Below are 13,748 nucleotides of genomic sequence, written 5' to 3'. Positions count from 1 at the left end.
AATCACTAAATTCAGGTAATTCCTGGGTGTATGAGGGAAATGTGCAAGAGCTGCCAAAGTTAACCCAGTGGTGAGGACATACCCAGACTGCAGGGACACTTTAGCCATTGAAAGTGAGGAAGGACAGATATAGACGCTTTTCTTTATTGCAAAGAAAAAAAAATGCTTTGAGGAGTTTCTCACTGACAGTCTCTCTTGTTCAGTTAAATCACAGTGTTGTTTTTCCAGAAGTCTGTGATGAAAAATGCTTTCATACAGCACCATCTGGTGGGAGCTGACATGCCAGATGCTGCGAAGGTGCCGCAGCAGTTAGGGGGAGAAGTGAAAGGAAGCTCGTGAGGAGTCCTCTGGTACTCTGTGGTTGTTTTAGAAGATCTGCTTTCTTGGGATCACTAAATAAACTTTCTCCTACTGAGGCAGGCACTTAATCTACTGATTAACTTTCCAAAAACTGTCATTTAGGTCACAGAATGACAGGTCCTATTACCTCTGCCCTGCTAGCAGCCTGACCAGCACAGGAATCGAATCTTTTTTTCAGCTCTGACTTATGCTGCAGAAATATTTAGAGAAGCAGTATTTTACCTGCATCTTGTATTCTGTCAGTTGAAAGCACTGGATGTCTGTAACAGCCTCCTGAAAACAAGCTGTTGGAAAGTATTTCTTCTGACATGATAGATGCTTCAGGACAGAGCAAGCACCCTACCTCATGCTACAACAAAAAGAATATTAAAATGAGATGAGTGGAAAATGCTAGAACTTCTATTATAAAATGACACCTGTAAATGTGGCCAAAATAGTGTTTGCCAAAATTTCCCAGAACATGAAAGGGTCTATATGACTTCAAGTATCTGAGCAGTCCCTCAGGTCTTAAAAGTAATAGAACATTGAGCCTGTTGCAGTGAGTTTTATCATAAATTTGGTCAGAGCAGGACTTCCACACAGATTTTGTTCTGTTTTCTTTTAATCCAGAGTCATCACTTTGTATTTTCCCTGGCTTGCTATTCTGGAAGTGAGCTTATCCTTCTCACTTCACTTGCACAGTGTGTTTCAAAATGACTAGTTTCTGTGTTCTGTGATAGAACAAATTTTAAAAGACCTTACAAACAGCAAAGAACCAAACTTTCTCTGGCCGACTCAGAATTTGAGATAAGGTAGTTCACCTGTGTGTGATAGAACAGTAAGTTGGCTGTAACATATGGTTCCCTGTCCCAAAAAGCACAGAGGGGAGATGTCAGACAGTGGTGAAGTAGAATTACATGAAAGGTTAGTCATGGAATCAAGTCACTCTCTGGGATGTTTTCTCAGTCTTAGAGTCCTGTGACTGCCGTTTACAATAGATAATTCCTTTAGCATAGCATCTAGGCAACCACAGCACATTATGGAAATTGGTCTATTTATGGTAAATACGTAAATTATTTGTAGAAGAACGTGGGAAAACACATCACAAACTGTGCTTTGTTCATTTATATTGCAAGCTTTAGGTTTTCATCATTGTTTTTGCAGAGAATGATGCTACAGAGCACTGTATATGATATATTTCATGAGGATAGTAAAGTTTTTATGGCTGCTGCTATTCAATCTGTAATAAAATGGTGGTTTTCTGTATAGAACTTGTGCCGTTATACGGATTAGGAAAACAAGAATGTAGAAGAAGGCTTTGATAGACAAGCTTTTAAAAGCTTTATTGCTCAAAAGGAGGTGTTCTGTACCCAAACTAAAAATGTCACTCCCTTGTTTGTATATAGTGTATTGCCAGTGTCACCAGATCCTTTTATGGTCTCTCACCACTAAGGGTATAGGTGGACATTTATTACCAGAAATTCTGCATACATTTTACATGACTACTGTTGTACTTCATTGTAACAGATAGAGCAGAATTAGCAGTTTTGCTTCTGAGACATTATCTTAACAGCTATATGGTACTATAATTATTGTGGCCTTATTTAAAAGCATCAGCTCTTGCTGGGTTTACGATGGCAATGGAATAATATTGAAGTTTAGTGCATAAATGAAATATTTTAAATTCTGATCTTCCAGCTTCAAAATGTCTTGTAATTAAAGGTACATAACTGAGAATCATGCATAGCCTTTATTCTTGTTTGTACTACCAACTAATGCATGATCTTATGCTGCATTTTTAAAAAGTATTTCATGCCTCAGTTTCCCCAGCTCTGTAGTAGAAGCTATTCATAAGTATTATGCCCATTTGCTTTTGCATAGTTCCTCCAATTTAGATGCTGGTAATTCCTTTCTGTTCTCCTTGCATAACTGTGGAAGAGCCCATAGCTAATTTAAAGAGAGATCATATCAAAGAGATGTTGATGATAACTGCTTACTGCTTTGTAAGGATAGCATATGAAATGTAAGGCCTTGAGGAGAAGCAGACTTTTGCCAGTGTGTGTGTGTTGGAGGAGAAATACGCTTCATCCTGAAAGTTTTTCTGTATTCCTGACGCCATGCAAAGCCCTGAGTTAGGACTATATACCTTTGATTTCCACTTTAAAGATTTCTTCATAACAGGCACGGTTATTAAATTAATAACTCTTTCAGATTTTGATCTTTACAGCTATGTTTTAATTACCATAATGATTAGATGGCTCAGAGATGTTGTTGCATAATATTTGATTGATTTATAATCTCACTTACTGTTATATTTCTTCCAGAAACTTAAGTTGCTTCAGTGACTTAAGGAACAGTTCCAAAGCAATGTAGAAAAATAGGTTTTCAGTGTTACAATGGCCTCAGTTATGTCTACACTGCCATTTTATACTGCCATGGATCATGCAGCAATGTTTAGATTGCCGTTTTCTGGCTCAGCACATGCAAGGTTGTTTCTGTAACCTTATTTTTTATGTCTTTGCAGTCTCCAAGGACATTATCTCCTACCCCTTCTGCAGAAGTAAGTTTGGTGGAACCTTTGGGGGTGGTATGTTGCTATGATTAGTTATTCATTTCAGGAATGAAATGCAGGTACTGATTTTGTTACCAGTCTGATCCATCTCTGCCACATAGGCACGTTTTCTGATAATTAAAACTTAAGGAAAATTAAATCTAAAGAGAAAGCATTAAGTTCTCATTGACAGATTATACAGTAAATGAAACTACTACTCTAACCGGTTTGTTTTCTACAAAGCAGAGTCATTTGTCCAGCAGAGGTCACTTCTTGTGTGTTCATCTTTCTTGTGGCACAGACAGGGACTCAGATCTCAGGATCCAGTTGATCTACATGACCTAAAATGCTGCTCAAAACATCTAAATAATATGTCATAGTTGCTACTGAAACATTGGCAATTTTGTCTTGAAGAAAACAGAACTATGGCCTTGTTTTGTTTTTTTTTCCCCTAGGGGCTTTTATTAACATCGCAGTAACATTAAATATTTGTAAAGTCATTTGTCAAAATTGTGTAGGTGCCATTGCATAAGCATTACTGTTTTGGGAGTGGGGGCTGTTACTTGTTTGTTTAACTAAAAATCACTCTGATTGCTACATGCTAAAAAGTTACTATAAAATTTGTCCCGTGTTTTCATGCATTCAAATCACTCCTGTCCCATTTGTTCTGCTTGGTTTGCTTTGTTTTGTTTTTTACAAGAAATCGAGTAAACTGTGCTTCACTCTACAAGCAGGTGTCTTGTTTTCAGATGCAAGGGGAATCTAATTTGGATACTAAACCCCTTTGCTGTAGCTAGTTGAGAAACATGGTAAATTAAGCTACAGAAAACTCTGTGTTGCAGCTATTGAATTTTTGCTGGCCTCCAAGTTAGCCAGTTGAAAGCTAGCACGTTCATCTGTACAGTAAGCTACAGGACAGATGTACTATGAACATAGCGTCCCTTAAGGAACCACAAGCATGGGGAAATCTAGGATAACATGGAATTTAATAGAAGTTACCCTGAAGGACAGGTGCAGGGTTCCAAGACAGAACCCTGGTAATGACTGTAAAAATGGACTGGAATCATTGGCACAGATCATTTGAGAAAAAAAAAAAAAAAAAAAAGAAAGAAAACAGTAATACTGAAGTAGGTTGAAAGCTTAAGGGATGTTTTTATTTCAGTAACTTCTCTTGATGTCTTCAGATCCATGAAAGTTAAGTGCTGCTAAAAACTGCGTAAGGTGCATTTACATGTATTAGTGAATTCTTTTGAAATGCTTCTATCCTGCAGGGTTATCAGGATGTTCGGGATCGCATGATTCACAGATCTACTAGTCAGGGCTCTATTAATTCTCCAGTGTACAGTCGCCACAGCTACACACCCACCATGTCACGTTCCCCTCAGCATTTCCACAGACCTGGTAAGGGCCAACTGCATTAGAAGTATACATAAAAGTATTGTTTCTTTATTATGTCACTGAATAGCATAGAGAAGCAGTTGTTTCTCTTAGTAGTGAAAATTTAGAATTGAAAAAGTGTTGCATATTTTAATGTCCTTTTTTCTACCTGCTTTTTTTTTCTTAAGGCAGTCTTTTGCACTAGATTAATGAGTGTGTCTTATATCATAAATAGTGATCTTCTGGGTTTGTTTTTAATTAATTTTTTAAACATTTGCATGTTTCTGAAAGTAAGCAACAGTTTGTAGTGGTGAATCATGAACTTCATTCTGGCATTTGGGGAAAGTATCGCATCTTGAGGAAAAAAAAGAAGTTGTAGCTTGACTATACAGAAGTAACTAATGTAGGATTCCTCCCTCCTTAAAAATCCTTTTGATGGCCGTCTTTTCAGGAAATGCTGGATACATACCTTTTAAAGCTTGGTGCAACCATGGAATCTCGGGTTAAGCACTCAAAAACCCAGATATTCCAAATTGCTGGTCATTTTTAAAAGCATGGACTTGTGGTTGCCAAGATAGTTTTACTTATTTATTTTTTTTAACTAGAACCAGAGGCAATAGCTAAGTAAGTTTTAAAACACATAAACTTCAGTTACTCATGTAACAGTAGTAAAGTTGCATGTACAATATAGAAAATGTACAGGGCGTTCAGATTCCCAGTGCATTCAAAATTACTGGTTGCATATATGAAAGCAGTACTTGAACTTGGACTGTTCATCCACATACAAACTGCATTAAAAATGTATCTCTCAACACTGTTCATTGAATACTGTTCAAGACTGATCTTATTCTTTATATTAATGAACTGAATCTTTGTGATCTGTTTTTAAACTAAGTAATACAATCATGCAGTTCCATCTTCCGTGGTCATTACAGATGAATGGTTGGGATGCCAAAAACCCATACACAATCGGAGCTGCTTTTTTAAAATTAAAGATTTATTGTAAAGCCACCACTGTGGAACTTGAATGCTGTAGCCATTTCCTAGTCGGGTGGGCTGAAAGCAGCTAATTGTGTCTGTCAGTGAATGCTTTCTTTAAAGGACCCAAGGGAGGTGGGACAGAAGCAAGTTGTGTCTGATATTTAGTGCTGACAACATGGCTGTGTTTTGAGATGACACTACAGCTGAAACCAAAGGAGACTGACAAATTGTGAAAAAGCTGCAAACTTCTGTGTCTTGATTCTGGCAATCCTGTGGGGATTTTTCCATTTATATCATTTGTAGCAGGGATATGAACAGATTCAGGCCGTGTTCCGGACTTCAGTGTGATTATGACTTTTACTCTCTCTGTTCCGTCAAGAACCTTCCTCAGAAGCAGTCTTAGTTTGTATAATTCTTGTAATGGACAGATGGGTCCAAGCCGCAGAGTTTGGAGCCAGAACTGAAATCTTCCAAAGTTTGCAGCCTGTGGGATATTCTGGGAAGATTTTTGTTCAAGCTTATTGCTGTTCTGATGATCTCATCTTTGGCTCACCTGTTTCTGTTTCTCACATAACACAGAAGTAATTCTGTAGAATTCATTATTTTGATCTTTGCCACCCTGCCTTGGGGTAGTTCTGAATGTTACTCTGTAATTTTCCTATGCTGTTATTCATGTTGAATAATAAGACATATATATTTACCATTTTTCTCCTAATGACACTTCACTTTCACCATGTTATTTTCAAGAGTAATTTCTCTCTGAATAAACCTGGTGGCCCCAGATAACTTCTCTTTGGCTCCCACCTAGCCCTTGAGAGAGAAGTGAACCACTATGTTGATGCTGTCAGCATAAAGTTCTTGAAACAATTTGAGCGTTGCAAGTTTTGAAAAAGTTTGCAGCTTTTTCCTCCCATGGTGCCCTAGTTAATGTTGGCAGCATTTTTGGAATGACTTAAAACAATAGAAGGCAGCTTGCGTGCCTCTTGACTGACGTTTTTTGGTCGGGCTCTTTTCAAAACAGCTGCATTCGGAACTAATTGAGCATCAATGTTTGTGATGTTTGCATGGTGGTAGCAGGCTACTTTTTAATAACAAGGCATAGGTCAGAAGCTCATTAAGCCAATGAATGTTATGCTAAAGTAGCAAAGAATTACAAATTTGAGCCTCTCTTCAAATACTTCCTGTAACTGTCTAACATTTATGAACCCTTTGGTACGTCTTTTAACCTTTTCTTTCTTCCTACTTTTCAGAATCCTAATTGTTCAATGCTTTCTTTTCTCTTCCTTTGAAGCCTCCTTCCCTGCCTTTCTCTTATTCTTTTTCTTTGTTTTCACTTTGTCCTGCCCCCCGATTCCCTGCTGCCGCAGAGCTGCTCTCTACTGGTGTGCAGCGGTTGTCACACCTGCGCACTAGCAGTGTCAGCTCCACCCACCATGACTCCCGCCCCAACTCCCCCTTCCGACACCACTTCATCCCCCATGTCAAAGGTAAGGAGCCAGGCCTCTCCAGGCAGTGCCCTTGAGAGTGGAGATCTGTTAGCGTTCTGGCAAAGCTGATAAGGTGCATCTCCATAAGGTCGTCATTGGCTGTGTAGCTGAGCATGCCTCGAAATATGCCGTTACACTTACAACTATATTAGAGTAGACATAACATCCTTTCTCAGAGGAAATATGTCATTTCTAAGGGCCCTAGTTGAAGAGTCATTAAGCGATTACATATTAGAAATAACAGGAAAGCATTTTCATTTACTATTTAGAACCCATATGTGCTTCATTTAGGTTCTTTCTAAAGCAGTACATGGCAATCCATACAACAACTAGCATATCAGATTTAAATAAAATGTCCACATTTTTAAAGCATGAAGTTACAAAGTGACTACAAATATTGCCCAGATGGAATCAAGGTGATCAAAAACACACAAAAAAAATCATATTGTATACAGATCAATGGCAACAAGAAAATTCATCGTTATTAATTGTATTGGCAATAATTAGTGCCCCACAAAATGTAATTGGTAGGCCTCTCCTCAACTAGTGAGAATCAGCAAACTCTGCTGAAGGCAGTAGAGTTGCACAGATTTATACTAGCTAAGGATCTCATCCTTTCTGGTTTTTTTAACCTTTTATTTTTCAAAGTTTGATTTTTGTGGGAGGTTTATTGTTCTCATGCTGTGTCCCTTCAAAGAGCTCATTCAGCTCATTAAACTTTTAGTTCTGTTTCGTGCTTTCTATGAAGGTGGTTTTGCCTTTGCTTCTATCGGAGCACTCTCTGGCTTTGTCCTCTCTTCTGTTGGGGGAGAAGGTCATAGCTTATATTACCTGCAAGAGCTCAGAAAGAAGCAACTGAGTAAGCTGAACATAGTCTCTATTCTGGCACCACTGATTAATGCAGACAGCACTGGACATCATTAAAAACAGTTGCAAAGAGGTTGTTGTCATGGACTTCCGAGAAATGTTAACAAATTTCAACATTTTATCTCTTCAAACACTCAGATCACCATTACTGATTTTAGTCTTGTATTTTACCTGATTATTTTCATTAATATACACTTCTAACTTTCCTATTATATCGCTATAAAAAAATCTCACTTCGAACTTAAAAGATTGGGACCCTTAAAAATAGATACAGTGCTCATTTTAGCATGCAGTTAATCCATAAACTTTGCAATTTCAATGTTTCTTTGCTGTAAATTTAAATTAATGCTCACATTCTTTCAAGTGGCATTTTCATCCTTTTTCTGTTGAGAAAATAGCTTCTTCAACAGATGTATCAGAAGAACTATTTGAAATCCATGTGTATGGTTTTCAGATTTCAGAAGAGCACCTGTTGTGAAGATTCGGTTTGTGGCTCAGTTATCAGTACAAATGGCCAAATAGGATTACAGGCACTGTAGTGAAAGGGGCGGGTGTGTTTCATTTCAGGTAGATGCACGCAAAACATTATAAGAATCTACTGCTTTCTAAAAATTGTACATAAAGGGCTTAGGCTTGGACAGGATTCTTTGATCTAGTTTCAGCTGTTACATCTTAACAGACCTCCCCAAAGCTCAGTTTCATGTCCCTGTGACAGTGTTCACCAACAAAACAAAAATACACTGTTATGTTTCAGCCTAGCTTCACTCAACATCACTGCAAGCTGAGTTCCCTCAAAGCACTGAGCCAAACTCAGACATTTATAAAACATACACAGATAAAGTGACATTTTGGGCATTTTTATTAAGATCTGGAAGAAAACATGCAATAATATTCTAGAGTTTCCTGAGGATATAAAGACTGTGAGAATAGCAGTCAACAAAGAACATCAGTTTTCTCAGTGAACAGTGTGCAGGAAAATAACAGCCATTTTCTTTGTAACCAAATGTAAGTCATGCTTCTAAGGGATGTTGTCCATCTGTACAGGCCGAGAACAGTAGCTCTGTAAATGACTTGATTGCTCTGGTGGATGGTAATCAGGACAGCAGAAAGAGATGCTGCAGCTAAGAGAGCTGTTGTAGTTTTTGGATGGATAAACAATAGAATGGCAGGTACAAGTAGAGGTGTTAGATACTTGAATCAGGCATACAGCAGCATGCTAGTTCCACAGTCCCAGCAGGATGGGTGACATAAGAAAAATGGCTGAAGCTTCAGAGAAGAACCATCAAATAATTCCAGATCTTGTAGTGAAAAGGTTATGGCTGTTAATTTATTAACGCTATCAAATGGAAAGATTCGGTGGTGAATTTTTCACCGTGTATGTACCTGTGTAAAAGAAATGTGTGGTAGCAGAAGGCTCTCCACTGTACCAGGCAGATATAATAAGGTCCTATAATTGGACATTGCAATTAGGCAAAATCATCATCATTTCTCTGACTTGTTTAAAGTGGAGATAGGTAGCTTTCAAAACAGCTTAGGAAACGGTTTTTTTCTTCACATCACTTAAAAATGTTTACTCAGACAGGAACCTTTTCTTAAAAATATGCATGTTTAACCTGCTCTCAGTAGATACTAGTCCTTTTGCCTGAACTTGAGGATTATAGTGGTTCCTACTGTCTTAAAACCTATAATACCACACAAAAGGCAAAATGTTGGATGGAAGGGTTTGTAGTTGAACTAGTGCATTTCAGACAGTTGTATAAATTGTTTCACTGATGCAGAGGCAGTATAGCTAGAATAAATTATCCAGCATGCAAGCGATGTATGATATAGACGACAAATGTAAAGCGTTCTCTGCATGCCGGTTATTGTCTTAGGTCAAAATGGCCTGAAATCCTGTGCAATTTGTCCAGCATGGAAATGATCAGCTAAGTGCTCACAAAACCCAAACATAAGGCAAAGATTCATAATGTTCCCAACGCTCTGGCTTGTCCTATAAAAAGATTATGATGGAAAGTAGTTCTTAATCAAAGGTAGTCTGAAAGCACACATATTGTGTGTACACATTTATGCACCACCAGTGCACATGCACTTAAGGAAAGACAAGATTATAGGGAGAGGTAATATTTTTGTTAAATAAACCCTACTATTGTTACAACATGTAAATATATATGTTTTCATAGGAAGAGATGGTGTAGCTTGTCCAGTGTATGATTTCAGGGTTTTATTTGGTGTTTTTTGACATTCAAGTAGTGTTGGGTGAAGTTCAGTTGCACTGTATCATATGTACCTTTCATTATTCCATGTTTGTAAGTAGATATTCTGTCATCCACTGATGAAGTTGATCTGAGTGTCCCACATGGCGCTTTATTTGTCCTCCCTGTATGTGGGAGGACATGTCCAAGTACCTCCTTTTTACATCTGTACAGCAGAGAAGAAAGATTGATCTGGCTGCATCTAATGACTCCTTGATGTTCTTATCCGTAAGGGGATGCCTTGGGTATTCTAGGTGTCCTTTTCCAAAGTTTTTTAAAGAAGTCCTCTGAGGAGTAAAGGGGCTAAATATTGCCAAAAAAGTCTTGATGGAAGTTCATTGATGTAACATATATGTTGAAAGGACTGGAAGAGGGTATGATATCCATCAGCTTAGACTTAGACTTATTTGGGCTCTCCATTGAATTTGGGCTTGTCTCGATAATGTACTGTCTCTGCTATGAAAGAGTGAAAGCAAGTCCATGAATGAAGGAAACCCTGACCCTAATGAACTCAGAGACAAAACTCTCATTTAGAGCCAGGATTTCATGTCACATGCCTAAAATTTTTCAGAGGCATTCAGAAATACTGCAAAGCCCCCATAAGATTTCTGAGTAAAAAGAGCTCTGAGTTGAGAGGCATTTCTCTGCTCACAGACCTTCCCATAATGAATCTGCCCACTTTCATAGTGAATTTGGGCTTGGTTTTCACAAATTCCTGCTTTGCTTACATAATCTTCCCTCAGGCAGGTCTCTAAAATCCAGTACTCTGTGTGTGAGAACTATTTCCAGGGTTTTGCAGATGCAGCTGAGAGCTCTGCTCTGGAAAACAGCCATGCTTTGGCTGTTTTAGGGCTTTCTGTTCTGTGTGGAAAATATGGGCTATACATCTGGGCAAGCTGATGAATGGTGATTTGACAAAACCTAAAAGGGACTTAGGCTTTCAAGTGCTGTTGAGCTCACTTTTCTGGGTTGGTTCAGAAGTACAGCAACTAAATCACAAGTTGACAGAAGGCTCAGTTTTGGTTGCATACTGGGTTTTTTTGGCCCAATTCCTTAAATTCAGCTTGTGAATTACAAGTTGACCCAGTGATGAACACTTCAGAAAGGAACAGGAACCTGCATTAGGTTGTGCTGTATGTAGTGAAGCAGTTATATTCCTGACCACTGCAGGTCATGATGTGCTGCATCATTTTCAGTTGAATGTGAATTTTCTTTGAACTTGGAAACATTTATTCCCCTCAGCAAGAAACCCAACAAGATGTTTCATATGCTGGGGTCAAAAGAAAAACAATGCCATTTTCCTGAAAGGCTGAGCAAAGTGTGATCAGTTGTTTTTATTCACTTCAAAACCCTTTCTTTTGATCATCTCCTGTGATCTCCTACAAAGATTAGAATCACCTGTAGTAGCACTCTTTCATTCTCCACTAAGTTACTAACTTCTATTTTAATTCTTCCTTCTCCTTTTTTCCTCCCCTTTTTATGTTTTTCTTCTTTTTCTTGCAGCTTCATTCTGCATCACTATGTTATCTATGCATGACTGAGGAAGAGAAAGAGGAGGCAGTGCATCCATCTTCACTGTCTCATAATCTGCACAGCTTCTTGAGTGTTTTCTTGTATCTTAAATGCTGAAAGAGTGGAGGTATGACTACCAAGATGGTAGTTAGATGCTGTGCTGTTTTTGGCCACTGTTCAAAACAGTTTACAAAAACGTTGGCCACAGTGTGCTTCTCTTTGCCAGAAAAATCTAGTTTTTTATGCCCTTCCCCCTCCTCCATCATATATATCTCGTTTAGATCTATTGTGATGTATGTTACAGTATTTACTGGAGCTGTCCGTCATAAGGGACTTCTACAGAGGTGGAAGAAAATGGGAAGTTTGTTGCAAATTTCATTCACTACTTAAATTTTAGTGTCAGGCAGCTGCCAGCTGCTCCCTAAGGGAAGGGGGCCAGCAGCCAGATGTGATAGCATGGCTGTCAGGGCAGGAGGCTCGCCAACCAGGGCCCAGGCCCACAGCCCTGAGCAAGCTGACCAGGGCAGGCCCAGGGATGGTAGCCAGGTTCACCCAGTAGTCCACATCCCCAGACAAATCTGTGGTGACAAGGCAGGTCTGAGGTTAAGCTGGAAAGGCATCAGCCAGTTAGGCTTAGGATCAGGTCCGGTGATGTTAACCAGGGCAGACACAGGCCAGTGATTGCCGTGCAGGTCCATATTGATGAAGCAGGTCTGAGGTCAAGCCAGGAAGTCAGTCTGCAGATCAGGGTCCAGATCAATGAGGTCTGTAGCCAGGCATAGGCATGGCTGTGATACAGTCGGAGCTCGGGCAAGGCCCAGCAATAGGGCCTTAGCTTAAAAGCAACTCGCAAGGGAAAGGGGGCGGAGTGGCCTTGTTGAGGCCTTCCAGCAGAACTGTCTGGCAGAGCTCTTTTCAAGGTCACCAGAGGGAAGAAGGTTGCCCTCAGCTGCACCATCACTTACTTAGCCCTGAGCTCAAGCAGCAAAGCCCCCAGGAGGGGGGATGCTCTCAGGGTCCTTACATTGGGTTTGATTCCAAATTGGTTCTGTACCAGGGTCCCTCATCCTGGGGGAAGACAGGACCAAATCTAAACCTAGACAGACTAGATACTTGCATAGACAGTGGATTACTGGAGCAAATCAAACAGCCATGTTTACATTATGTACTTTGCTTGTGTCAAGCCTGGAAAGCCAGATGTCATCTGTGAGATCCAGTGTATGGCAGTGCCATTTTCCAACAAAATCCAAAGAATTTCCAAGCAAACTCTAGAATGATGCTCCTAAACTTTTATGCTCGTAAGAACTGTTGTACCTGGAGCCTTAAAGCTGTTTAAGATAAAGCTGTACAACTCTTCTTAGCAAAGTTGAGACTTACCTATTTTTCTTTAACTGATAAATGGATATTTGGATGAACTGAAATCTTTCCACCTAGATTTTACAGATTTGTTTCAGTAAAATAAATACAAAAAAAAAAAGATTTAGAAAAAGATTTGGTCATTTAGGAACAAAACATTTTGGTTTTCTGCATAACTCGTAGTGATTTTTAAGGATTACAAGCAAACTGAAAGAATTATATTCATGATTTTAGGCAGAAGCAGGTTCCTGAACATGAACTTTAAGACAAAATTCTGCTTTCATAAACAGTGGGTGTTTTTACAGCTGCTTCTGGAGCACTGAAGTCTCATTGTGAGCATGATCATCAGGAGATCTAATGAGAGTCTAAGTAGATGTACCATTCTCTCCTGCAGTGGTTAATGAGCCTGCCATCTTAGAAAGTGTGAAGAAGAGTTGTTTTTCAGGAGTAGCTGGAGTCAGAAAGACAGACACTGTACAAGAACTCCAGGAAACACAATGCAATAAAAACATCTGTAAAGCGACATGTACAGGATGATACCAGGCTAATTGTGGCTGTATGCATTACTGTACATAACGTTAGAAGTTCTCTGTAAACAAGTTCTCAGTGTACCAGATGTGAGATTAGCCATTATACGTTTATGGAGTTGGTTGTGTCTAGCTGAGATACAGAGGAGGTATAAGAAGTGTCTCTTCCCTGTATTTGCAGTGCTGGTGATAGAAGCCTTGTAAAATTAACATGTCCACGTTCTAAGAAAAGAAAAGAAGGTATCCATTTTGACTACCATCTCCCAGCAGGTGAAACATGCTTGTGGCTCCTCTGCTGTGACAGTCCACACAGTTCAGTAAATCTGGATTCTTCTTTTTCATTGAATTTATTCATTGCCAGCAGAAGCTGGAAGGCAGAATGACCTGTGTGCATAAAGGTTATAAATTTTGGAATGAGCTGCATCTTCAAGCTTTCTCAACGTTGGGGTTTTTCTTTATTAAATAATGGTTTTGCTGAAAAGTAACTCATAATCTCTTC

At 39.1% G+C, this 13,748-nt stretch overlaps 1 protein-coding gene across 1 annotated transcript in view; it reads left to right on the top strand.

Annotated features, from left to right (window-relative positions):
* ABLIM1 (actin binding LIM protein 1) overlaps positions 1-13,748 on the top strand; it is a 233,204-nt gene that overhangs the window by 193,648 nt on the left and 25,808 nt on the right. Inside the window, exons 12-14 of the mRNA XM_064514270.1 lie at positions 2,864-2,899; positions 4,162-4,291; positions 6,616-6,735. Of these exons, the coding sequence (XP_064370340.1) occupies positions 2,864-2,899; positions 4,162-4,291; positions 6,616-6,735 (286 nt within the window). The remainder of the gene's footprint in view (positions 1-2,863; positions 2,900-4,161; positions 4,292-6,615; positions 6,736-13,748) is intronic.

This window comes from Dromaius novaehollandiae, chromosome 6, assembly GCF_036370855.1.
Source record: "Dromaius novaehollandiae isolate bDroNov1 chromosome 6, bDroNov1.hap1, whole genome shotgun sequence".
NCBI classification, from domain to species: Eukaryota; Metazoa; Chordata; class Aves; order Casuariiformes; family Dromaiidae; genus Dromaius; species Dromaius novaehollandiae.
This window is presented reverse-complemented; position numbering and strand designations above follow the sequence as displayed.